The sequence below is a fragment of the Macrosteles quadrilineatus genome, unplaced genomic scaffold, assembly GCF_028750875.1.
Source record: "Macrosteles quadrilineatus isolate MER2022 unplaced genomic scaffold, UCM_ALF_1.0 Scaffold_5__1_contigs__length_97177068, whole genome shotgun sequence".
Taxonomy (NCBI): domain Eukaryota; kingdom Metazoa; phylum Arthropoda; class Insecta; order Hemiptera; family Cicadellidae; genus Macrosteles; species Macrosteles quadrilineatus.
In genome coordinates this window covers 90,490,347-90,517,952 of record NW_026542598.1, presented here as the reverse complement: position 1 = coordinate 90,517,952, position 27,606 = coordinate 90,490,347, and the positions used below count along the sequence as shown (strand labels likewise).

The 27,606-nt window shown below is 35.3% G+C and overlaps 2 protein-coding genes across 5 annotated transcripts in view; one reads left to right on the top strand and one right to left on the bottom strand.

Annotated features, from left to right (window-relative positions):
- The window catches only part of LOC128994128 (prostaglandin reductase 1-like), a 34,091-nt gene extending 15,635 nt beyond the window's left edge, over positions 1-18,456 (top strand). For 2 of the 3 annotated variants that reach the window (XM_054418421.1, XM_054418419.1), the window contains exons 4-10: positions 12,120-12,182; positions 14,033-14,224; positions 14,951-15,069; positions 15,440-15,594; positions 15,884-15,995; positions 16,808-16,926; positions 17,939-18,456. In XM_054418421.1, coding sequence (XP_054274396.1) covers positions 12,120-12,182; positions 14,033-14,224; positions 14,951-15,069; positions 15,440-15,594; positions 15,884-15,995; positions 16,808-16,926; positions 17,939-18,049 — 871 coding nt within the window. In that variant the 3' untranslated portion in view covers positions 18,050-18,456. Of the gene's footprint in view, positions 1-12,119; positions 12,183-14,032; positions 14,225-14,950; positions 15,070-15,439; positions 15,595-15,883; positions 15,996-16,807; positions 16,927-16,978; positions 17,098-17,938 lie in introns of all 3 variants that reach the window. The other variant, XM_054418420.1, reaches the window with a different exon arrangement.
- An 879-nt stretch (positions 18,457-19,335) lies between these two features.
- Positions 19,336-23,982, bottom strand: LOC128995334 (uncharacterized). 2 transcript variants are annotated; one of them, XM_054420318.1, is made up of 8 exons: positions 23,875-23,982; positions 23,220-23,384; positions 22,719-22,843; positions 21,444-21,610; positions 20,980-21,177; positions 20,294-20,480; positions 20,005-20,112; positions 19,336-19,461 (listed from the first exon to the last, which is right to left on the bottom strand). In XM_054420318.1, the coding sequence occupies exons 2-8, from the start codon at positions 23,358-23,360 to the stop codon at positions 19,344-19,346; spliced, it is 1,044 nt and encodes a 347-aa protein (XP_054276293.1). In that variant the 5' UTR covers positions 23,361-23,384; positions 23,875-23,982; the 3' UTR covers positions 19,336-19,343. The 2 variants fall into 2 exon arrangements, with proteins under 2 accessions (XP_054276293.1, XP_054276295.1); XM_054420320.1 differs by lacking the exon at positions 22,719-22,843.
- Positions 23,983-27,606: the final 3,624 nt, after the last annotated feature.

Below are 27,606 nucleotides of genomic sequence, written 5' to 3'. Positions count from 1 at the left end.
GTGCCGCTTACCGCCGCTCGCCGCTCAGACGTATCGTGGCCACCCTCAACAAATTTACACGCAACTAAATGAGACCCGATGTCAGAGCGGCGAGCGGCATGAGCGGCGCCGCTCTGACATCGGGTCTCATTTAGTTGCGTGTAAATTTGTTGAGGGTGGCCACGATACGTCTGAGCGGCGAGCGGCGGTAAGCGGCACCGCTCAGCGCCGCTCATGGTTCCAAGTCAAAACCGATTTTCGCGAAAACGCCGCTCGCCGCTCAGGTGAGTCATGCTTCAGTTCGGCCTAAAATGACAGGGAAACAGCAGCAAACATACGATACGGGTCTACGTGAATCAGGTCTACCATTGACTTTGGATACTGCAAGTAGAAATCCCATCCACGTTCATGTAAAATATATGTAGAATTAGCTTTGGAAAAGTATTGGGTACGTTTGCTTCGCACAATATTGCCAGCACACAACTGTATTGTAGACCTAGCCGAACACTAAATGACATAATATTACCGATAAAATTAATTTATTTTACGTGTTTTATATAGTTTTAAATAACTTCTTGAACAGCATTCTACGTGTTATTAAATTTACGGAAAGTAAATAAAAGAAATGTCTTATAACACTTAAATCATATAGTTACCCTTCCACGTATACTTACGTATAGAAGTGTTATAAGACGTTTCTTTTATTTACTTTCTCTTTCTGTATAATTTTAAAGTAACACTAGGAGCAAAATCTGACTTTGCCCGGGTACAAATTATAGACCAAAACTATCACGCATTTTCATATTTTAATTTTAATGTCATAAAACACCCAAGAATATTCAAGATCACCCTAAAAAACTCTGAAATGTTAGAGAGAAAAATTAAAACGTTTGCACGCAAGTTTTATTTAACATGATCTTAAATATTAATCACCTTTCGACATATTGTACATAACATACTACTTTTGATATGAACATAACTCCATTGTTAAATACTTTAGGTAAGAAATCTACATTTAACAACATCGTAAAACCATGTAATTCCGACGATCAATAATTTTGTAAACAGCATGTAACGTTAATATTTAAATGACAGTTTAACTAAAAATTAGTTACAACTAATATATTTAGATTATAATATATAATGCTAGAGGTGTTTAGGCTCTGCAATAAGTATAAATCTTGAGGGCGGAAGAATGTGAATTCTCTAAAGACAGGGCTGCCACATATACAACACTAAATTATACACAACTGCATACATGATATACATATAACATCTTCCTCCTTTAGAATAGATTAAAACAATAGAAATCACTCTTACTTCTTAGGACTAAAAGTCAACCGTTTTGGATTCATTACTACTCTACCTCTAGATGTTACATAGCCATCAAAGTTTTTTACAACGTCTCCCTCATCACAAACATTTGTTAGGCCTAAACAATTCTCTTTAGAACTAACAGTTGGATTTCTAACTGTTAATCGAAACACCATCGATACAGTCTGTTGGTACCTAAAAGCGATATTCACTACCACCGGTTTTTGGGAAAAGTACCCGTACCGAGAAACGACGTCGACATGCGGTTGCGGATAGTTATTATGTATGTGTACGTACCAATAGAATATGGGCCATAGTCCTTACAATAGGTACTGTCCAGCGATAGCAGCGCAATCAGGGTGAATCGTAACAATGTGATCGACACGTTGGAAAAGCGATTTTACCAGCATCAGATTACCCCTGCTACGTTCACTACGACATCTAAAAGATCAACCGACTTTATACTTTTTAAGTGATTTATCACTTGACACAACTGCCATCGAAACGCAGTTTATGAATGCAAGCCTCGATTGTAGTTTATTGGTGACGATGATTGAATAATGTTTCCCAATCCTATACAAAACTGATTAACGGTCTATTTCCCGGTTATAAAAACTCAAGTACAGTAGGCTACAATTAAAACACTCAAATTCGCCGGTTTTGTGGCTATGATGGTGTTGGCACTCAAACGGGTGGCCTGGTATTATTTATTTGTACTGCTAAATACACACTGGATAAGATGCAAACTATATTTATTGAATAACTAAAAAGTAGAGTGCCTAGTATAATAATTGTGTAACAAACAAATAGAATAAATGTAAAAATAAACAAAACATCTGTTTTTACCATTATTTGAAAATTGGCCTTTCAATTAAATCATGTGTTTTAAGACACATTCATAGATATGACAGAATGGTATTTCATTTACAGTTACAAACTACTTGCGATCTATTCAATTTGTTATTTAGGTCACAAGGTTATGAGTCTCAGTCGTATTTGGATTTACTTACATAATGCGATCTTAATCATAATCAGTACAGTTTTGTTGCTATTGACTGCATAAATTTGTATATTTGCGTCATAGACACAATGACATACATAAAAACAGACAAATAGAAAATTGGAATAACACCAATTTCGGCTTTCTTAAGCTTTGAAAATTATATAGCCCAACACTTCCTACTATCACAGTACACAACATCAAATGAAATTCACACCTCTTTATTCCTGAATGCAAACATTACATGAATACAAAAGTGTCTCATTAGGAAAGACTATTCCCATGTAGACTATTGATCTGTGTTTGGGAATGAGTTGTTTAAATTTTAATCAACAGTCTATTATACACAAGTCCATGCACATTCAGGAACACTGTCCTCTTCTAGACAACATCTACGAGGGAACTAATTATAATAATGATGATAGAAATAACAACAACAATAGCCACCCCAAGCCAGGTTACCATATGCCTACTTCAAAATAACTGCATGTAGGCAATGTACATGGTCTGATGTTTATGTAGCGATGTTGCTTCGATAGGACCTCCCGAAGCTGCGTGAATGCGTAAATGAGCTTACGTACTTTCTTTTGACGTATTGGACATGTGGAGCCCAAGTTAATTTAATACCAATCACAACCTCTAAATACTTCCCTTACATCGCATGCGCAGCCAGGTGCGAGTGCATCGCCTCAAATACGAGTGCAACTTAAATACCTTGCTCCTGGTCCAAAGTCATTTCTGAGAAAACCCGGTGTTTATAATCAAACCAGTATTTTGATTTGTTGACATATGTCAAAAAGGAAGCGAACAATTTGTCCCACGTGCTGATGGCGGTCACAAAATAAGCAAACAATATCACTTTGCTTTTTAATTTAACTTACGATACGTTGTTTATATAATAGAGGTCTACGAGTAAAACTTTGGACTAGGCAATATTCTACCAGTGTAATATAATCTTCTACTCCTTTTTTAAGCTACTAGTTTGCAAGACTAAAAATAGTTTGTATCTATATAATTCGCTAAGCTGACTCCTCCCTCATTTTTGGACAGATTTTAATGATTGAAGTGTCAAAAAATGCCCCCATCTGTAGTAGTTTTGCAAAGTGTTTTTCATTTTTTGAAATCTTAATTAGTTTGGGCAGGATCTTCATTCAAATTTGGGGTTTCTCCCATTAGGTTAACATGGGGAAATCAAAATATTTAATTTAAACGTTGGCTCCAATAAGAGGAAACGACTGGGCGTCGAAACATGGTAGAGGTGTCCAAAGAAAGGTCTTGGTCTCTAGATGAGTTACCAAAAGAAAAAAGAAGTACTGTACATTTAAATTAAAAGTAAATCGCTTTGGGCTCTGCCCCAGAAGCCTTTAAAGATCCCTCACAGATTGGTTTACATTTTGTCCATGTGGATAATACTTTTTAATGAAAAAGCTGTTAATTTTTAAATTGTGTTTTAAAACCACACACATTTACTGGGAGTTAATCAATTGTCCAAAAGAAGTACTTGCAATGCTATTTTCCGATTTTAAAATTGTTTTTATCTGTTTCATGTCATATTTTTCAATATAACGTTTCATTATGATTTAGTGGAAATTCCTTTGACAATAATAATTTCTTATTGAACTATATTATATCTGTTGCACGGGTTGGTGACTGCCTTTTTGACCACTTTTGCCTGTATTTTATCATATTATTCAAGACAGATCAAACTCGATACTACAAAAAAAAATCAGGCCAGAGAGTTTAATTCACTTGGATTGTGACACTTATAATTTGGCTTATAAACCAACAGATTATTAATCTGCAGAAGAAAATCATTGTGCTCTTATCGTGTCTAATAACATCCAAACACAGCCTAAAACTTGCCACTAACCACTTGCCAAAAATGGCACCTTTCATGACAAATTATTTGCAGCGGCCTATATTATGTACCGGGCCCACTGGGTTGTTAACATGATTGAAAACAGCACGACATTTTGTCTGTAAAAAATGTACAAAGAGTAAATACTATTTAAGCAGTATTGTCATTCAGAAAGGTCATATTCCTTTTAAACTAGATCACATCATCCTTTCTAAAAAAACGTTGTTTAACAATGCATGTAAACGTCAATATTTACGTAGGTCTACTTAAATTATTTTATGCTTTTTGGAAATGCCACATTGCTCTGTTATTTTCATTTTTTTTTTGCCAATGAAGGCGCACACATATATAAACGAGGAGGTTCCTAACAGTCCAAGAATAAAAGCCAACTTCACTTAAAGTATATACAACTACACCTAACTTTCCGTAGATGAATTAGTAAGCCTTGACAGTGACCGTCGATTTCGACGGGTTTCACCTAGTACCATATAAGAGTTGGTTCTTCGTTACCTATACCATCTTATTTACCTATTAGCTTGTTTCTATCAATTAAATCAAAAGATCGTTAATCGCTTAAGCTAATTAAATATATGGGACTAGTGAAGTTAAATTAAGTTTTCCTTCTTCCATCGATTAAGTAAATCAGAAATGTTCTGCATTTTTAATGAAATAGAAAGATTGGTAATCGTGGTTAAATAGAACCTGCCTTGTTTTGAGTTATAAAGAAAAGGTCAATTTTTACAGTTTTAACTTGACTAAAAAACTGTTTGTGATAGAAATGAGTAAGAATTGAGTTATAAGGCCTATATTAAAAATATTATTTTGATGTCCCATACTAAAATCCTATTATACGATCACCTTCATTATCATTAATGTAGTTTCAAAGACCGTTAACAATATACAGGTTTTAAATGAGTTCCCTCCCCTACTTTTTTCTACATTTCTTAAGATATCAATTCCGGACCACATGAGATCATTGTAGAGTAGTAAGTACTTCATTTTGACTGGGTATACATTTTTGCCGCCATCTTGGATCCGCCATATTGGATACAAAGTTTTTTTTCAAACGTGAAGGTATGATTGTGACCCTATATTTCAAACTAAAACTTTACGCTGACTATAATGCCGCAATTAGTTTTTAAAAATCTTGATCCGTTCTAAAGTTATGAGGACTCTTTATACCTATATTTTTAGCCCATTTTAACATTGTCCATTTACAAACCAAGGCCATAATCTCAAAATAGTATTAGATAAAGATAAGTATACACCACCATTCATTGTCGACCTATTTTGACTTGGTTATGACGGATGTATTTTTTCGGCCGCCATCTTGGATCCGCCATTTTGAAATCTTACAAATTAATTGACATATGAAGGTGGTGTTGTGACCCATCATTTTGAACTACTTTTGTATGCTGAACTCAATGCCGCAATCCGTTTTTAAATATCAAGCTTTCTTGATGAAATATTAAAATTCTCTAATTTAAGATTTCAAAATTCTTAAAAACCAAAGATACAAATGAAAAACGGATTGTGGCATCGAGTTCAGCATAAAAAGAAAGCTCAAAATGATGGGTCACAACACCACCTTCATATTTCAATTAATATGTAAGATTTCAAAATGGCGGATCCAAGAAGGTGGCCGAAAAAATTACATCCGTCATAACCGAGTCAAAATAAGTCGACAATGAATGGTGGTGTATACTTATATTTATCTAATACTATTTTGAGATTATGGCCTTAGTTTGTAAATGCAAAATGTTAAAATGGGCTAAAAATAAAGGTATAACGAGTCCTTATAACTTTAAAACGCATCAAGATGTTTAAAAACTAATTGCGGCATTGTAATCAGCGTAAAATTTTAGTCTGCAATAATGGGCCACAACCCTACTGTTACATATGAAAAAATATTTGTATCCAATATGGCGGGTCCAAGATTGCGGCCAAAAACGTATACCCAGTCAAAATGAAGTCCTTGCTACTTTACAATGGTCTGACGTGGTCCGGAGATGATATCTTAAGAAATGTAGAAAAAAGTAGGGGGGACGCATTTAAAATTCACCCTGTATATATTTGAGCTTGGGCCGCGGTACACACCGAACAGCACGCACGGGTGACCGGTCTGGTCTAGTGAGACTAGTGACAACCAGCTGGCCACGCCTCCACGACACAGCACAGCTTATGGCACGTGACCGCGAGAGCACACTGTCAGTCGTAGCCGTCTCTAGTGCACTGCCCCTGTACACCACTTTTTGATTCTGTTCAACGGGTTTTCTGATTCATGTAGCCTACAGTATACTAGTATACTATACGTAGCCTATATGTACTAAATAGAAAACCGTTATCAGCCAGGCCCCACTCAATACTATACTAAGAACTTAAACAGGAATACTCTTTAATATTACTACCGATTGGTAGACAATTTAACTGTGGATATTTTTATGTTTTACATTGAGTTAGAAAAAAATATCGTATACGTTGCAGGTGTCTAAGTCTTGTATATCATCATAATCGTTAACAAAATAACAATTAACAGTAAATTAATTAGTTACGTCATCCATATTAAAGCGGATGCTCGGTCTTTTAAAGATAAGAAAACTGAAATGACAAACAACGTTCAGCGTGACAACTGCGATCCAAAAACAGTAATAATTTGCTATGTACAAAAGAAACTATATTTTATTTATAAAAAAAATGAATCGATAGTCCCAGCCCGTACTATTTAAATAGGCATTCTACTCTCAAATATTTTGTTGGCAACCAAACAAATAACGTAAAACAACTAAAAATACTAAAATATAAATAACATCCAGCGGTTATATTCAAGATTATTGCTAAGAAACTAAATCAGTAATTGGTAACTAACTGATAGTTGTTGTAATATTTTGTTTTCGAAAAGTTGGGCAATTTATTTCATTTACGTTGGTAGCAATGTGAGGACTTAATGTGCTGACGATCAATCTTATATCCGTTAAAATATATACCCAGCAAACGTAAAGTACTCGGACTCATGAGGACCTAACGTTCGCATCGTGTATAAGATATATCATGAGTACTTAACGTTCTCCTCGTGTATATATATATATATATATATATATATATATATATATATATATAAGTAGGATTGCATAGGCCTATATAATACAACATACATATATAATATATAGCCTACATATACAGCGATGCATATATACATATACAATACAAAATATATAAAATATTGGGAGTTATTGACATTAAGCTCAAAAAGTTATTAGGCCTATTTTGTTATGGAGCCAAAATCACAAATTAAAGAATAAACAAATTTAAAATACTGTTACTAAAACACTCAAATGAAAGAGATGAAGAGAGAAGGAAAGTAATAGAGGGCATTCCATTCACACCACGATGTGAGTCATAGTAAAAAGGTTCTAGCATGTGGGATACTCGTCAAAATTGCGGTACTTTCAAATATGATGGCCAAAATATGAAAAGACAGGCCAAAATAATGATTATGGCAAAACTGAGATAAAGTAGACTGTGTTTTAGTACTTATAATGACTTATAGCCTAACATTATATTAATATTGCCCCCCCCCCAATATTCTATATTTACCACACTGGTATGTGCAGCCATCTGAAGCCACACACAGTGCCGGATTTACCAGTAGGCCAACTAGGCCGTGGCCTAGGGCTGCAAGCAAAAGAGCAAATGCTTGACAATTTCTTTTTTCAGAGAAAAAAAATTTTTTTTTTTAATTATAAAATTGCTGAGATCGCGGGAGACAATAATGATGTCCCCAAAATTGCGGCCCACGGGAGATATTCATGATTTTGCCACTGTGGCGGGTGACGCTGATAATATTGCCGTGATTTCGGCTCACGGGAGGCGTTCATAATTTTGACGCTGTGGCGGGTGACGCTGATAATATTGCCGTGATTTCGGCTCACGGGAGTTGTTCATGATTTTACCGCGGTCGTGGGTGTCGATGATGATTTCTTCGTGATTGCCCACGGGGGATGTTCACGATTTTTTTCTGCAATCGCCAGGAATTTCCCCCATTGGGATGGAGCCACTCGATCAATTTGGCTTAGGGCCGCAGGTACCCTAAATTTGGCACTGGCCACACACCATGTATCTTTCGAGTACTGTCAGAGGTGTTGACACACATTATACCGTATACTGTCATAACACACAAAAGCAGCATGCAATCGTCCTAAGAGAGGGTTGGATTTAACAGAGAAGTTTGGATAATGAATTAAAGATTGAATTGAAAAACTTTAGACCACTAATTTTTTACAAGTGGTTCTTGGCCAATGTTATCTCTAACATGTTTACAAACTTCAAACCCTGTGACCAATGATGTCCACAAGTCTGTATTGAAAAATGTCAATCAAACAGTCCCCATCATCTGACCTAGCTCTCCCAGAGGGGAGGTAACTGCCCGGTGTCAGACCCGGCACTTCAGGTAGACCACAGTTATGGACGACTGGTAAGCGCCAGCCCCTTAGGGGGAGCCTCCAGTGACATTCCCTCCATTCAGGGTGGGGGGGGTGTTTAGCTCTCAGTGACGCCGTTAATTCCGCCTCTCCTCATCTACCTGTAACTGTGGTTGTGACTGAGTCCTACCTGTTGTGTTCGACTGACATTTTGTGAGGCATATCCTCGACTTTGGAAGTAGCCTCGTCCTGGGAGGTGAAATACCTAGCCCCCAGAGGGGAGGTAAATGCTCCGTGTTGGTATCGGCATTTTCAAGTTGGCCACAGACATGGTCGACTGGGCATCGGGTCCCAGTGACATTCCTTTATCCAGGATGGAGGGGTGTTTAGCTCTAGGAGAGATGGAAGTACATCATAATCTCTAACCTACCTGTGTCTGTGGTTCTTTGGGCTTCGGCCTGCTTGTTGTGTGCGACCAGCATTCAGTGGGCAAATCCTCGACTTTGGAAGTAACCTTTCCTGGAGGTGAAAACGGGCAAGTACCCGCAGCTCACGGGGACACTCAAGGGCAACGTAACTTTCCGCAGTGTGAGGGCAACGGTTTGTAGGTACTTATGCAAACCTATCCCTGTCTCTGAGCACGGACGGTATGGTTATCTTGAGTGTGGGGGGTTCTTCCCGGAACCTCAATTGAGTCAAGGGTGTCGCCACCTCTGGTGGATAGGTTCATCCGGGTGGGTCCCACTTCTATACCTGCCTCCTTTTGGGAAACCCTGATGGCCTGGCAGTGATGTTGTGTCTGACGGGCAAACGAAGTAGATCGGGTGCTGGGTCCGAGCCCGCCAGGGGTATCTGGGGATCTATCGCTCTGGATATCTCTGGTTCCCAGCAATGGGTCAGGCCTCGATCGGGCAGCGGTGTAAATGGGAGGTTGGGGTTCCCCCCGTCAGCGTGCTGATGGTCCCCTTCCTCCTGGCTATTGATGGCGGGTTCTGCCTGTCAGGGATGAGATAGGTCCCGAGTGTTGCTTGCACTAAATGCGTCGGGGCGCTCTACTATGGACCTCTAGGTTCCGACCTAGTGGAACCCAGGTGGAGTGACGCTTAAACAAGCAGCCGGAATCCCTGGTTAGGATTGAGGGGCAACCCTCTTTCCGAAGGGTCTGCTTCGGCAGCCGGCGAGCCTGATGACCTTAAGTCATCCGCCCATGATGTGCTAAAGGTTGATGCGTAAGCTTCGGCCTACATCATGGGGCCCGGGTATGTCCTGAAGGATAGGTACCGGGTAAGCAGTCGGGGGCTTCGGCTCTCATGACAACAATGTAAAATGTAAAATGTAAAGTCCCCATCATCTGTTTGTCGAACATTGTAAATTATGATTATAATAAAAAGTAGAGATAGGGATGACTGGATTTTCAGTTCTGGATAACATTTTTATTTTCTTCTGAATTTTGACATTTAGAGTAAATTTTTATTTTGTAACTTTTGCAGTAGGCATCAATGCGTAATGTTTTTATTGTAAAAAAAAAAAAAAAAAAAAAAAACTAATTGAAACTTGTTCATTTAAACCCTTCAAATCTTAGAACTAGTTTCCCTAGGTCTCCTTCTCCTTAAAAAGTTCCATAAGTTGTAACAGCAATTTTTTATTTAAAAAGTCATATATTATTTTGACTGGTTATAACTTTAAAGTATATTTGTTTTTTCAAGTATGCATTTTGTAGTACCGGTAATCAATAATACTAACAGGCACTCTTTTGAGGAATCACAGAGATTTTTAGAATTTGTGTCTGATTCTTGTGACAGATAGATAGAAACTAAGTTAAAAGGTTGTGTTGTTTCTGTCTCGTATAACTCTAGTTCTTACTATTTGGGATGAAATCACTTTATGATAACTTAGAAAGGTCAATAAATGAACTGACTTTCATTCTTGAGATTAGGATTTTTTTCTTTCAGTTATTCAAATTTTCTTCTAAGCTCACTTAAAAATATAACCTATCTGTCAATTGCCTCCAAGAATTACTTAAATATTTTTAATGTTACAAGTTTTGGGATTTAACTTGTTTGGAATGCTATAAAATATTAGTGAAACACTGTTACATATTACACTCTACTGGGTAAAAAACTTTCACCACGTTAATACTTATGATAATTATATGGTAGTTTCCAGACACAAAAACTATTATGTTATTGTGTTCTTTAGGTTTAGTGACCTTGAATCTAAATAATTTAAAACCAATTTTGCCGACTCTTTTTACTAGTTGCAATGGCTGTTTTTGAGAGGGAATAGTTTAGGTTATATTAATTACCTAACCTAGAGAGGTGACTTTTGCTATTAACTACTTATTGCTATCATTCAAGTTTCTCGGCTGTATATTTATTATAGTGTTTAAAAACCTACAATGTTTGGGTTTGTTGCTTCGCTAGCCAAGTGCTTAGTATAGACTTTTTGCAAGAGTGGCCCGTTTACTTAGTTTACTTCATCATATTTATTGTACCTCGTAGACTCTTTTAAATAACCTTTTTTACAAATTTACAAGATTTTAAATACCCCTTTCTATATAATAATAGCTAAGCATTAAACAGTAAATGTTCAGGTCATTGCTCTTTTAATTAGAGAGCAGTTTGTACAGTGAAAAGCTTTAAAGATAACATTTATCTTGTTTGAGCTAGAGTGACTGGCAGGATTTTATCTGTGAAAGCCACTCGACAAAATAAACCTCAACGTCATTTGAAATTGCTTAATAAATACTCGACTTATAAATGAATCTTATGTGATTGTTTTTTACAAATCTCAGCTTGAGTGCTAAAGACAATACATGATTATAGAGTTATCTTTCTAAAACTGTATGGTTAAGTTTATGAGGTTACAAAAGCTACCAAAGTCAACAATGGTCAACTAAATATTTGGTTGGGAAAATTAATTCAGGCGTGTCGTAATTCAAGTGCTTATCTCTGTAAAAAAGCTGTGTTAAAAATCATCTACCACTCCTTTACAGAATGTCAAATTGGCTACGTAATCAAAATTTATGTTAACAGCACAAACAAATTTGAATAAGATGTTTAACTACAAAACAGGCCACTAGAGTTATTGAAAAATATATGGAAGTCGGTAAAACAATATACTTAAACGAAATGGACATTTTTACAGAGTATAGTTTGTAAATGTTTTAAACTACTCAACATGCTTATAAAGATAAAAACACTGAAGTATCCCATAAATACAATACCATGTGAGAAAATCTTACTGTAAAAAGTCATCATCGGCTAGAACTTTCAAAAATGAAGCCTTCGTATTTCTATTTCGGCAATTTATTCATATGAAGTTTGCCTGCCTTACAAACAAAACAAAAATAATAGCTTTGACTTAAATCATGTATATGAACTGTATAAAATGAATAAAGATAAATTGAATTGATTTGATGGTTTTGTGGGCTTCAACCTTATTGTTAATAAAAAAAAATGCTGTTGTTAAAAAGGCTAAATCAGTGAAGCGTTATAAATAAATTCTACTCTAATATTGTTCTTTTGATGTAATTCTGATTTGTTTACAGGGCCTATGTGAACAAGCTGGGAGGAAAAACTGGTTTTACGATGTTTGGAGGTCAAGTTGCAAGGTTTGTACATGTTTAAAGCCAAATAAGAATGTCAATATAGCATGTTGTTGGTTATCTATTGAATTACATACTAGCTGTTACCCACGGGCTTCGCCCCGTTTGACTTTATAAGTATTAATAAAACATAAAACTATTGATTGCTTAAGTTAAACTGAAATAAACAAAATACAGTAAAACAATAGTTATTTGTGTAACTAGTGGTGAAAGTGGCACTTTGCTGCACACGAGAGCAATGTTTACAAGAGCAATGATCTCGAGTGCAGCAAAGGCCTTTTTCACTCGTGTTACACATTATATTTTTCCTACAGTCACTATAAAGCATATAAATAATTAGTCTTTCAAACACTATACAACACGTTTTTAGGTTCAGCTGGCAACACAAATGGTGCCCTAGAGAAAGTAGTACCCGCGGTCCGTATCACTCCGCTATTTTTCCTCGGCAAGAAATGTGCTCCGCGTTTTGAGAATATAGTTCCGTATGTTTTTGTAATTTGAAGTGGTTTCCGTGCCTAAAAAAATTCTATAAAGGTATTTTCTTGTTTATTAAGATCGTAGGAATGTTTTAAAAACGTTTAAAAGAAAAGTCCAGAAAGTTTAGAAATACCGAAACTATAAACACGAAATGACAGGTTAAATCGTAGTTATAATAGTCAATCAGCTGCTCATAGTATTATTATCTTTAAGTGTTGCCAACCTATTTCCAAGCGTACACGGATTACGTGCATAATAGAACCACGCTGTTTTGTGTTGTTTCGTTGGAATCCTGATGTGCGGCAAAGTATAAACCGTACGACAAAGTATAAACCGTACGGCAAAGTATAAATATGCAGCAATTAGCAGCTTTCTGTACTATAAACAGTACAAGGAAGCCAACTTTGTCGGGTGACTGTAGGAAAACAAATAATCACACCTGATTTTAATAAGGTAATAAATTGAAAGAATAACAAACATATAAGTACAGCTGAGGTATTTTTAACATTAGGTATATGGAAAGTTCCCTTTAGAAAGGAATTACAACCTTAAAGGGCAATTTATGAAATAATGGATAGTTTTGCGCAAGGTTTCTCGTCATGACGAACATTTTAAGTATATGGTTTATGCGGGTGTGTGTTTTCTTCTTTTGGCTTTATATATAGATCAGTACATCATAAAATGGTAGGACTAAAGCCACATTTACATGAGGTAAGTAGAGGAGGCAGGTTAAAACGTTCATTGTGGCATACATGAAACAGGCGCTCGTCAATGGTGGCGAGGCCCGGACGAAGCCCCAGCGTGCAACCGAATCAGCGAACGCAATTGGCTTTCAAATATTTCAGTCTGACGAATCCCAAAAAAAAGAGAGAAATCCCCGAAACCGGAAAAAAAGCATTGCCAGATTTTACAGGAAATTTTAATACCAACCTACACCAAAATAAAGCTCCCATTCTAAGGTACAGGCTAGCAGCGATTATAACATTCCGCGTCAAAAGCTGAGCTCACACTGACTGTTCAAAGTTAAATCATGGGAACAGCCGATTAAGACCGCGCAGCACCTGGCATGAAGCCGGCACCGGCCGAATTCAACCGCTCCGCAGCAAACGTGTTAAGGGTCAGGTTACTTGCCTCTAATGTTTTTAAAATTAAAATCACCAGAGTCAAGTAACCTACCTGCCAACTGGCCTCGCCCAAACGCGGCTATATTGTAAATGGCTGTATTTGACTTATAATTAAGATACATCTGTATTTTACATAAAAACATATGAACCTTCCAGAAATATATAAGATAAAAAAGTAAATTTACTCTGCAAGCAAACAGAGCAAGATTGATTTGCCTGTTTTTATCTGTCCAACTAAATGTGATATGTTTGCAGGGTAGTGGAGAGCAAACACCCAGAATACAAGGTTGGCAGCATCGTAGTAGGTCAGCTCGGCTGGCAGCTATTCACGGTTGGCAATCCTGAAGAGATCACTACCGTTTTTGGTGCCAAGGAAAAGCCTATGGTGTTGCCCGACCTGGGTGGCCTGTCCCCCTCCCTAGCCCTAGGAGTTCTGGGCATGCCTGGGTATGTTACATTCATCAGAAGAAGTGAAAGTTTGATTAATTTCTGAAATAAATTCAGTTTTTTAGAGCCTACTACAGGATGTTTGCACAAGGTCAACACTAACTGCTTAATCCAGTCAGCTTTAATCCAAACTCAAACATATTTTTGTCAAATAAATTGTGAGATGGCACTCTTGGGAGAATTTTTGTAAAAAGAGTCCTGTCAGGTTCTTTTGGAAGGGAAATGACTAACATACTTAAATTGTTGAACGTTGGTACCTGAGTAGATCTTAGTTGAGTTGATATCTTGAGTTCTGGGTTGCTCTCCTTGTAATAAGATTGTTGCTGGCTCAAACCCTTAATAGTCAATAGCTTTTTGATGATTAAAAGGTGTGGATGTATATTACCACTAGGCCTTTGATAAAAGGTCCTGGCTAAGGAAACAACTGACTTCATCAGCAACAAATCTATCTGGCCTATTCAACACTCGTCTTTGCCTACAAAAAATACACTGTCTGGTGTGCCGGCTTGGCTTCGTATCTTATCTAAGGTGTTTTCCTTTCATCCTGAAGTCCTCTTGACGTCTCCCCAGTTCTCTTTTGGTCTTCCAACTCCTCTTTTTCCATCAATGTGTTAGGCTAAATTTTCCACTCCTCCGTCCCTTTTATGTGTCCAATCCACACTAGTCTTCTCTTTATTCCAATTTGCAAACCCAAGGTGATGTTGAGATATAGTTTGTATGTTTCAGAAACACTGCCTACTTTGGGTTCCTTGAGATATGCAAGCCTGTAGCGGGAGAGACAGTAGTAGTTAGCGGAGCTGCTGGGGCTGTGGGCAGTCTAGTGGGACAGATCGCTAAAATAAAAGGTCAACACAATATTACAAAACTACTCTGGTAAATAGGTGTTAACAGACAAGAGGCGATTGATATCTGTACGGTAAACACATTTTGGATGAGTGTCATGCAATATTTTTGGCCATAAATTATGGAAATAGCAAATACATCTCTGTATTCAACAAATTCTAAAGTCTATCCAAATCAGAATATTTCAGTCACTAATATTTTTGAAAATGATGTTTACTTTACCATCTGAATCAACCAAGATATTTCCCATTCTGGAACCTTAAAGCCTACTTTTCATCAATCAATTGGCTGTTGCAAAGCTTGCATATTTGGCAGTTACAAACAACTCAGTATTTTTGGAAACAGTTTCTTGATTTTATCTTTTTCTTTTAGGTTGTCGAGTGATTGGCATCGCTGGATCCGATGATAAGGTTGCTTGGCTCAAAGACGAGCTCAAGTTCGACGGGGCTATCAACTACAAAACACAAAACATCTCTGCAGAACTCAAAAAGCTGGCACCAAAAGGAGTTGATTGCTACTTTGATAATGTATATTTTATTTAGATTTTAGATTTTTTTATTGCATCCTAGATATTCATAAATTGAACACAATTTTGTTATTTTGAACTATAAAAATAATCAGAAGGGAAGTTAAAAAATTTGCGTCGAACATGCTGCACAGTTAACAAGTCGAGAATCTCAAACAAAACACTTCTGCAATTTTTTTATTTGGCCTACCATAATCGCGCAAACCAGCTATAGCGAGGACTACTTGTACACATAGATATAGCCAACAGAAAAGTCTAGTGGTAGGTAATGCAATTATTGTTGTTATTAGGTGGGAGGAGACATCAGCTCACAAGTTCTATACCAGATGAACAAATACGGCAGAATCTCCGTCTGCGGAGCCATCTCTGTTTACAACAACGACTTCAGCAACCTCGCCAAAGGTGATTAGAGAAGTTCTGGGAAGCAGGCGTAGTGGTTAGAGTACGTACACACTCACAGGCGTAGCAGTACGTGCACACGCTGAATATTAAAGCAACAAATAGAATGGAGATGATCTGTGTCGCTTTGTTACTTACTGAAATCAGCTGTTTTATTAGCTAGGATCAGTTATTAAAAAGCGTTATGAACAAGGATTAATTAACAAGTGGACCCAGTTTCCAACCAAAAAGCCATCAAAGAGCTACTGACTTTTCTCATGATTAACCTCAGGATGAATAAACATTCACAAAAGTTTTTTTGTTGGTTACACTAATAATCTGCGAAAATGACCAAACCAGTCAGTCATCATTTACCTAGGAATCTTTTATTTCAAGTGGGGTGAGGTAAAAAATGTTGACCATCATCTCTTAGGCCATAATCAAGTTGCTTTGGAAGTATTCATACAAAAAATATTAATAATGGTCATTCTACAATCAGTTTTTGTAAAAAATTTTACATTTTTATTACTGAACATTAACATCTCCTGCGGAAAAATTATTATTGCGGAGACAACATTATTGTCTCCAGCAATCGCGACAAGTTATGAACATCTCTCATAATCGCAGTAAAATCGTGAATTTTAATCTTCGAGCTTTTGAACTGGGCTATCAACCTAGAAGTTTTAAGGACTTCAAAACCGCACAGCTTTCCAAATGTGAGATGCCAAGCACTGTAATTCTATTGCTGATTCCACCGGTGGAATATTTCAGTAAGTGGTTCCTTATGTGTTACACACTTTTATTACCGAGTTTTACATTTAACCACTATGTTACAGCACCAGTCATACAGACAGCCATGGTGATGAATGAGTTGAAAATGGAAGGTTTTATCGTAATGCGCTGGGCACATCGCTGGATGGAAGGAGTTCTTCAGAATCTGAAATGGGTCAAAGAGGTTGGTCATTGAGTGTTTGCATGTTAGTTACTTTTGCATGTGTGTGTTACAGCCCCTGTGGTTCAGACTGCGATGGTATTGAATGAGCTGAAAATGGAGGGTTTTGTAGTACTCAGATGGGCCGACCGGTTCATGGCCGGCATCCTACAGAATCTAAAATGGGTGCAGGAGGTTTGTATACGATTTAAAATGTTAAATTTTTTCAAGAATTTTTTGTGGTTGACGTTTTATAAAGGTTTTTAAGGGTACGGTCAACAAAAACAAAAACCCAACTAAAAATTTTCTTTTCCCAATTAATGATTCAGTCTCAGCTTAGCCACCTTATAAGCGCAAAACGTCTGCAGTGTATTAGTGACGACACGGTTGACGCCAATAAACACCACCATGAACACACTAATGATTTGCCACTGGTCTTAAATTTATATTTCTTAGATTAGAATCGAATCAGTTTCTTTAAAAGTTTGAAGACAAGGAATACTACTTAGATACAAATACCAAACGTTAGAAATTGTTTGTAGAAGGATTATTATTTAGGCAACTTACTAATTAGCTGTCTTAACTCCATAGTTGTTAGCTCAAAATCGTCGTCATAAAGCAATATTCAAAATTCTAACTGAAGCGCTAAGTTACTAAAAAAATAAAAGAACCGTATAGACAGATGTTATGTGTAGGCACAGTATCAAGGTGGATAAAATTTCGAGTAGCCCTTGGCTTTTTAATGTTTTTTGTAAGAAACAAACCAAACCCCGGTCTTGTTACTATCGTCTGCAAGCAAGATAGGATCCTCAATTAGCACCTATGATAAATAAATTTTATCAACTAATACCTGGGTATCCAAACCGTTTTGTAACAAATAGATGGCAACTTGGTCCAGAATCAAAGCTCTTGGAAAGCTCATTTTAACTAGCAACCTTCAAGTTGGTGAGCACTAGGCCTATAACCTTATTTTTAGGTGTTGTTTGTGTAAAAATCAATTTCAGTTTTTCAAAAATAAATTATTGTTTGTTTTCAGGGTGAATTGAAGTACAAAGAGACGGTGACCGAAGGTTTTAAAAAAATGCCTGAAGCCTTCATCGGCATGCTGAGAGGAGAAAATGTTGGCAAAGCAGTGGTAAAGGCCTAAGAGTTTGTTAAAGATACTATAAGTGGAGTTCAAAGAGCCTTATAATACTGAAAAAGAGGCATAATACAGGAAACACAAAAATATGTAAATGTTAGAGAAATTGATTGTCAACACACAATGCTGCAATCAACTATTTAACTGCACATCCAACAACCAACACATAATATGTTACATATTTGCCACTAGAGTTTTACGTCTGTCTATAGTTGGTATAACTGTTCTATATACATCCTCACCATGTTCCTCTGCTATGCATATTGTCAATGCTTACATTTTGATACACTAATCATACATTTTATTTGTACCCTGTAATATGTTATTTACAGTTACGTTATACACATTGTGGTATTCTACTCAAGACTGAAAATGTTTAGGTGTAGTTTTTATTTTATTCAATTTTATGCTTGTTATATTATAAACTAAAAGCTTTTGTTAAAATGTTTATGTAAAATAAAATATATTTTTGAATCGAGATTTTTTTTGTTTGATCCTGAGATTTAAACCATTATGGTTCAAACTGGGCCCAACTGTCTTTGATCATTAGGCTTTTAATAAATTAATCATCTGACTCCATTCTACGCTCATCTTGCATTCAGACTAAAAGACGCATCCAAGCGTTGTTTCAAAGAATTGATAAATGATCATTTTACTCACCTGGTTTCATAGATTTTAAAGAAATTTAGATTGGAAAACACTTCAAGACATTCTTCATCAAAGATTTTTATCAGGGCTACAACAAAAGCTAAGTTTTTAAGTTTTTTCATCCACCAAACTTATATACTTACAACACTTACTTACTTAGTGTAACATTATATTCTTAATAAAAACAAAGAGAATTGAACAGCACAGAAGTCAACTCATGGTTTCTACAAACTGCCTCTAAAAGGATAAATTGTGACATAATTTCAGTGAAGGAGCTAAATAAGTTATTACATCGCCATTATGTGTTACACTATTCGGCTCGCCATAAAATGTGCAGGGACAAAATAAATTATAAAAATAGTTTTGTCTCACCACAATCAGTCATACCTCCCCCCCCAGCCCTTTGTGCAAGCCAAATCAACGTATTTGAGATGTCCGTAAAAATATTACCCCCGATTAAGATATGACCTGTTAAAAATACATAGGGACAAAATTTTACAGCAATTTTCACTGAAATGACAGGTTTCCACAAAAAAAAAAAAACTCAAAGTCAAGTTAAGTCAACTCTTTGGGACCAGTGTACATATTCTTGTTGCAATGTTTTAAGAAATAATTTCTAACAAAGATACTTTCTAAATCTGCATCCATGTAATCAAGAAGGCAGTTGAAACAATGCCTTTGATATAGTTCCCTTCTTGAGTGTTTGGATAGCTTCTTTGTACTCCACCAAAGAGTATATTTTTATTCCAAGGGTGTCAAAGTCCAAATACCTGTAAAGATTAAAAGGGATTACAAATTAAAAGTATTAAGTGTTAAAAGGGTAAAAGATTAGTGGCTATGACATTACCTTAGATAATGTACTCATATCACACTACACATTTATGTAGAAGGGGAAAACTAAAACAAGAGTGCATTTATAAAGTATCAAATTTCATCAAATAAACTAACCTTGTCAGACCAAACACAACTCCTTAGAGCTCCTTAATATTAATGCTGATTGATAGCTTAAAGCCTTCTTTTGAATTAGGTTAGTTAGGCCAGTTAACAATACTTTTACTTTTGGTGTTTTTTTACGCCATTTGTAATATTTTACCTTTGTAAGGGTTCGACCCATAAAATACCAAACAACTGTAGTTGATTTATGTTAAAATTGTGGATGTGTTATCTTCCATTAAAACTTCTTTCTTATTGTAATAGGCATGATTCGTTAAAAAAAAGAGGAAAAACTAGCTGCGGCCCTTTTCTGCTAAATATATAATTCATGATTTTGATTTTGCAATAATAAGAAGTTTTACTAATCTGATTATTCTTACCTTGAGCCCATAGCTTCGATCAATTTTAGAGCGTTTCCAAAACTGAATAAGTTAGTGACGACTCCGTAAATGGTTGTTTCCTTCCTGAACATTTCAAAAGGATGGACCCTGCAACAAATCATAATATAATTTTAAAATTAGTTTTTGATTTGTTAGCGAGAATTAATCTAAATAAACTGTCATAATGTTATTATATACTGATTAAATAGTTAACCATTATCTGATTGAAACCTGGGTGGCGTTACTCAAAAGTAATGATAAAATGTTCTAACCAGCGTTGGTAACTTACGTGATTGTAGTATCAGGAGAAGCCACCCCGAAGATACAAAGTTTGCCACCGGGGCGGAGCAGAGGTAAGGCGTCTTGCATGGCTCGTCCACTGCCACTACAATCTACACATACGTCTACGCCCCAATGTGGCTCCGATGACTTGAGAGAGAGGATTTGGTCTGGACTGTAGCACGGGTAACCTGTGTCTGTAATAGATTACAATATTCTGACAACTGTACTGGAATTATTCCATGAATGTGTCGTATAAGTGTGTGTTTATGGCAGATATTTTAGTTAGAAAAAGATCTAGATCGCCTTGGACTTTGAAAACCGTAGTATTTCCTCCATGGATGGGTTACAAGACAACATCTACTTGAGTAATATTTCATGATCTTTGAAACATCCTGATGACTACGGCGATTCTTGATTAGTTCCTGTAACTCATAATTATCATCTATTCCTTGACGGCAGCAATATTGTTGTTTGTTCTTGCTATATCAGCATTTTTGTTTCGACACTCACGGTAAGATAAGGATCTAAAGTGATTTTGTCAACATGATCAATTCAGCAATCACTACAAAATCATAGCTCTTCACAATTTTTACAGAAAAAAATAACTACCAGATAATAACCACTTGTGATGACATTAAAACATTCACAAATGTAACTTTCCTTGTATCAGTCACTATTTCTCTAACCACTTACTGAGTTTCGAGTTTAGAGCCCTCCTGTCAGCCACAGGTTCGCAGACGATGACATCTCGGTAGCCGAGGTGATGGAAGGCTGCCGTCCACAGGTTACCTATGATACCAGCTCCCAATATCAGTATCCTGGAAGCGACGGACACAGGAGCGATGCGATCTAGACCATGGACTACGCAGGATAGCGGCTCACACAGGATGGCTGCAATTCGGTTTTTAAAATGAAAGAAAATGTTGAAAATTGAATTAGTTTGAAATATGGAGATTTCTAATAAGAAAGGAATGACATATTGAAGACCGTTAAACGGCTTTCCAAAATTTTTCTGATTTATGAATTCAAATACTTAACTGTATGAACTTTTAACATTTGTTATCACAAAACTTCCTCGAATTCGACATAAATAAAAACTGATCTAACTTTGTGGCAATGGAACTAACCTTTCTGTAATCTGTCTTAGCTTCTCTTACCTAAATGGAATGGTAGGTTGTCTGGAATCTTGTGAGCTTGTCTGGCCGGGACTTTACAATACTGGGCCCATCCTCCATCAGTGAAGATACCAATGAGAGAGTCTATACCTCCAGAGACACACAGGTTGTATTGACCTCTCCTGCAGAACTCACAAACACTGCATCCTCTACACAGAACATCACACGAGTTGGAACAATCTATCACAAAAACATAGGCTACACAAAGAGTAGCTCAAAATACTTGTAAATATACTTTTAAGATGTGAGAGTTGTCTGTTGATAAAAGTCTCTATTGCGTTCTAATCCAACCCAAGCAAGCTGGTTCAAATCTAATACCAACATTGTGTTACTTATCCACTATCATTGTAGCTAGTTTCTACCCCTAAAGAAAATTTAGTCTCGTAATAGTATTTGAAAAAATTGTAAAATACTGGCGCTTACACCGATAATTGTAAATCGTGTTCTGTGATTAGATGTCTTTAGTCTGAGTCGTCAAACATTATTAAGTCCTTTAATTCGGGTGTAGTTTTCGGCAGGAGACAATAATGAGGCTGTTTTGTGGGGGCTGCTTAGGAGGCTGCAGTTGATGCTGGTTTTGGTGGAAAACACTCAAGAGCCGTTTTTTGGTGGGAGACAATGAGGAGGCTGCAGTTTTGGTGGGAGATGCTAAGATAGGTGTAATTTTGGCAGGAGACACTGGAGGAATTAAACTTTTGGAGTCAGATTTGAACTGGAATTGCGCTTGGCTGCAATTTAAGGTTGATGTTGATGGAGACCTTAAATTATAGACCGTCATCCTTGTACTTGTCTCTTATTTCTTATACAATTGAATTCTTCAAACAAGAAAATTGATTCAGTTGATACTTATATTTAAACTATTTCTCATGATGATATGATTCATTACTACTTTAAGCACAAAAGGCCAATGTATCAGCCATTGAGAATGATATATCCAAATCATAACTTAAAACTAAATTGAGCAAAATTGAGCAAAACTGAACCAAACTTTCATGACAAATGAGTTAAGAATGACTATGTTTGAACTAAATGTAGTTCACCAGGCACATCTTATCATATCTTAGCTCAACTTAGCATAGCTATTATATTATGTCTGAATGGCCAACAGGAGCCAGCATTGTAGGTCATGGATATAATCCTATCCTGGGTTAACAGTGACCTATTTTTACGGTCCTGCTTATTTACCAGTTCATAAAATGTACTGCTAGTTTCTTTATATGCAAAGAACAAAGAGTAACAAACTAAGGCTAAAGTTACCTATTAGGATCTATAACCACCCTGTCTCCAGTGTTAACGTGTGTTACATCATTCCCCTTCAAGCAAACCACTCCGCAGAACTCATGGCCGAGAGTAAAAGGTTTTTGCATACATGGAAATGAACCCTGGAAGCAGAAATCTCATTGGTTGAAACATGTAACTCCCAGTGAAATCATAACATTTTACTTCAAGAATACTATTTTATATTTAGGAGTTTTGAATCACGATTTGCCATAGGTACTAAGCCCTTGCTACCACTAATATCATTTGATGATCAAATTATTATCTAAAATTTTTTCATGTATTTGAGTTTTTGTAAGTGTTTATGTCAACTGTTCACAACCCCAGGGATGAAGAGGGCATTAAAATTTTTATTTTATGTTCACCCTTGAAAATGACCCTTTTAGGTACAAAACCATAATTAATTGGTCTGCTTAGTGCTAATATAACAAGATCAGATGACATTACTACTACAGGTGTTTGACCTTCAGATATACTTACGTCAAGAATATGAAGATCGGAGCCGCAAATTCCCGCGTAGACAATTTTAACAAGAACTTCATCTCTGTCAACATCGCTTGGGATTACCCTCTTCGTTAAAGAAAGCACTTTTGTGCTTGGATCAAAAAGTAAAGCATCCATTTAAGTATTTTGTCCTTGACTAACCTGCGTTGGAAAAAGCAAAACATGTATTTAAGTTCTTCCCCGTTAAGTAACCTAAGTAGTAATGACAATTTATTTAATTTTGAGTTTTATTAGTACAGAACAGATCAAATGTAAGTGGTTTGTTTTATGATTTACGTAAGACGTTATACGCTTAGCAATTTTTATTTTACGAAAGGATTATTTAATATAAATTGGACGACGCCCAACATGGTTCCCATCCAAGCCAAAATTTAGTTTGTGTTCATGTCTTGAGTTTAGTCCTACTTATACAAAAATCTTGTTAAAGCTCATCTTCATAAAACACAAACACAGTTTAAAAACAGGATGCCACATTTATAATAAATTAATAAAATAATAGCCAAATGAGAAGCTTAAAATAAAATGATGTTAACAAAATAATTTAAGAAGAAAAACACTCTCTGATTTTTTGACACAATATACCGGTACCAAAACACTTATTGGAAAAATAATCACAATTAAGAAAATCTACCTCACAATTTGAACACAATATTTTTCACTACACACACATTTGTTTGCTACAGAACACTAACGACAGTTCCAGATAATATCTGTGGTGGTTTATACATTTTAACTGAGCCACAAACAGTTCTTTGATTCAGTTCTAATCATCGAGAAGATAAACAGAGATGGTTTGCAATCCAACTTTAAGATAGGACAAAACTTCCTCTGTAACCTTTTAAAGTTGCATAACCTAATAGTCAAACAGCACCTAATCACTTAAAAATGCTGACTTGGTTAACTTTAAATATAATTTATCCTGCAAAAATATTTAGACCGTAAAAGTACCAAAGAATAGTTCTTTAATGAATTTTTGTTTTCTTTCAGAAACATAATCAATAAGATTATAAGATGGTATAAGATGTTTGAATATAATATAAATATGAATATTTTTGGAAATTCATGTCAATTATATCACCAAATTATACTATTGTGTAAGACACATTTCTATAATTGTTTTTTTTTTTAGTTAAGCTGTAACCTTTTAATGTGGTTGAGACAAAAAATATGAATACAGTGTATAAAGATGTTTTTGGTCAAAAACTGGCCAGATGGATTTTTTATAAGAGAGAAAATGAGAACCAAACTACAATTTTTATACTGATATTTTCAAAAACATTTAAAAATACGGTATTGTTTTCAAAATATCATCCATTTAAAAAATACAAATGGATACCACTATAAGTCTGAATATTTGTAATCTTATGGTTAAATCCAATCCCATTTTTGAAGATCTTTCAGTTCCTAATTTTTCATTCGAAAGAATGCCTCCTAATATTAGATCCAAGGGTCTACATGAAATCCACAAATTTTCTTACAAAATATTTATTTGCAATTTGAATTATATACAAACAGTACAGTTTGTAAAATAAATACTTTTAGTTGTGACGAGTGATAACACTTTATACAGTTGGTGTTAGGAGCTTACTTTTATGAATATGTTTTATTCTACAGAAAATACAATATTATTTATGCATATTTCATATGAAAACAGAAAATTTATATAACAAAGCTATCTTTATAACCTATTAAACTCATTAAATTACTATTAAATAAAAAATAAAAGAAAAAATATACTTTGCTTTTATAGTTACTGGTACAGTATTTTTCAAATGCCATGTTCTTTTGTTTGGGAAAATGACTGGATGGATTGAAATCGTAAATATGCATCATAAAAGAGCCAAATTAACAATAATTTGTATCTAAATGGAATGTATCAGAATCATTAAAGGTGCCAAATACAAATTTTTATGTAAAGCGTAAAATGTCTCCAAAAATGATGTGTCACCTCTCAGCCTAATCTGAAGGTCAAACAATAAATATATTTAAGAAAACATAAAATAAACAAAGATCTTTCAGACCACTAAGACTAGAAAAGTGACATGATCAATTATACTAAATGAGCTACGTCAACTTAAAAACATAGTTGAAAATAAAATATATTTCAAGTTTTCCACTCATGTCGACGATTGCATATAATCACAAACTATTTTAATTGACTACAGAAACACCCTTAGTTTGGTTTTTATACTCTCACACTCTCCGAGACTTGTACAGGAAAGAAAAGTTTGTCACAAACACAAAAAGCTTACTTTGGTTGTATGCGACATAAAAAAAAACTTGCTGACTCTTCCTTGTGTTATTTTTTGTATCACCTATCATATAAATATTAAGACTTGTGATCCAAGCCAATTCAGTTTACCATTAATAAGAAGCCTGTGTCATTGATTTGTCATAAAAAAAGTAATGACATGACTTAAATGAGTTAAACTTCTGAGCAGGACCGAAATAAGTCTTGACATCCAAGAGAATAGTATATTTCGTACCTAGGGCCGAAAATGAGGTTTTGCCGGCTCGAGATAGTTTTTAAGTTCGAGACGAAGTCGAGAACTTAAATCGATCGAGAGCTGCAAAACCATTTCGGTCCGAGGTACGAACGCTATTTTTCACCACACTATACCCTATTACCACTATTCACCACAATTTATAATTAACACTGATAGTCAATACAACTACAACTTAAAGGTTATGTCAAGAAATAATTTGAGGAATCATCAAAAATAAAAATAAATAGTTGCTAGGCAACGGCGAAAATAACACAATTCTATTGCAATGCTATGGATTTTGATTGTGTATTTAAAATGCATTCATGTTTTAAGTAAGTATGCGGACAGCTGATTTTGCGGCCCCGGCCTGTAAAAACCTGCTCGGTCCCCAAACTACTATGACAGGTGGCATGGCCAGCAAAACGTAACTTTCAGCCACCAATTAACGTATGTAATACAGCCAAAAACATCATAGTGTGGTGAAAAGATATTTTTGAGTCTTGCAAAAATTAACTTTTTTTCAAGGACAAAAATGGGTTTGTGTATTTTTTATGTTTCCTGGATAAACAGATGACTAAACTAAGTCAAGTCACAAACTCAACCTCAAAACTTCACCTACAATTCATTTAAAAACTTGGATAACATTTCATTAATTTACAAAGCAATAAAATACCTTTAAATTCACTCTTTTTAACTCCATCTCTTAAATATTTTCATTTTAATAAAAAACTCAACACATACGCACATTAATATTATAGAAATTTTCTACAAAATTTTAAAATTCAGTGACCAGCACAAATCACGCCCAGCATGCATTGTAAATCGTAACAAAACACGAACAAATCACATTTACAACTTTTTACAAGATAGAAAAATCTAAAATTGCTTTCAATAGACATTTTGATTCAAAATGTAGAATAAGATAAACTCTACTCGGTGTGTCTAGTGGTGGAAAAATCAACGGAATGTTAATCAAATCCTAATGTGATCTACCTAGCAAATTAATAGTGTATCTAAATCTACAAACATTTTTACGTTCACAAAATTTTTACGTTCTGAATTATAAAAAAAATTACTGCTAGGTTTAGAGTATTTCTTCATAAGCACTGACTTTCTTTCAAGTGCTTTTAGTTTTCAATGTAGTTAAAGAATCATCAGGTACTGTTTTAATTTGAAATTTTTTTAACCCGTCATGAAACACTCCCTTGCGGAGAATAAATAAATATTTTAGATAAACCCTTGCAGTAAGAAATATGGCTTGAAATTAAAAATAGTGTTTAGTAAAACTGTTAAAAGATAAAATAAATGTATGCAATAATTTTTCCCCTGCTTGTCCATAAAAAGTTTTTTGTTATACCACTACACACACTTACTTAGCATATTGTGCTTAAATGCTTTCTAAGCTTACAGTCATATAATATATAAATAATTAATTCCCCCCTAATTTCCAAAGTGTATAAACTCCTAAATAAATCCTTAGATACAAATTCCTTTAATATTCAACTGTACAAATCAATCTTTACAACATTCTTTTAAACAGACCCAAAAACTAATTAGGTTTAATTTTGATAAAGTTATTAAGTTAATAAAAAACGTATAAACTGATTTTAGAGCTTAAACCTGAATCCTGAATCATATTAAATTTTTCAACAATAAAGTATTTTAGGTGCTTAGGAAACAAATATAAAAAAATATATATATCAACAACAGTTACTAATCTAAATATATATTTCTGGAAAATAGATTGTAATATATTGATATGTTTGTCACATAGACAAAAATTGTAATCTATATTATGAGCTATTCAGGAATTTGCATCTAGAAGTTGATAAAATATGATTTACTCTAATTTATCACAACAACAAATCCCTATGGAA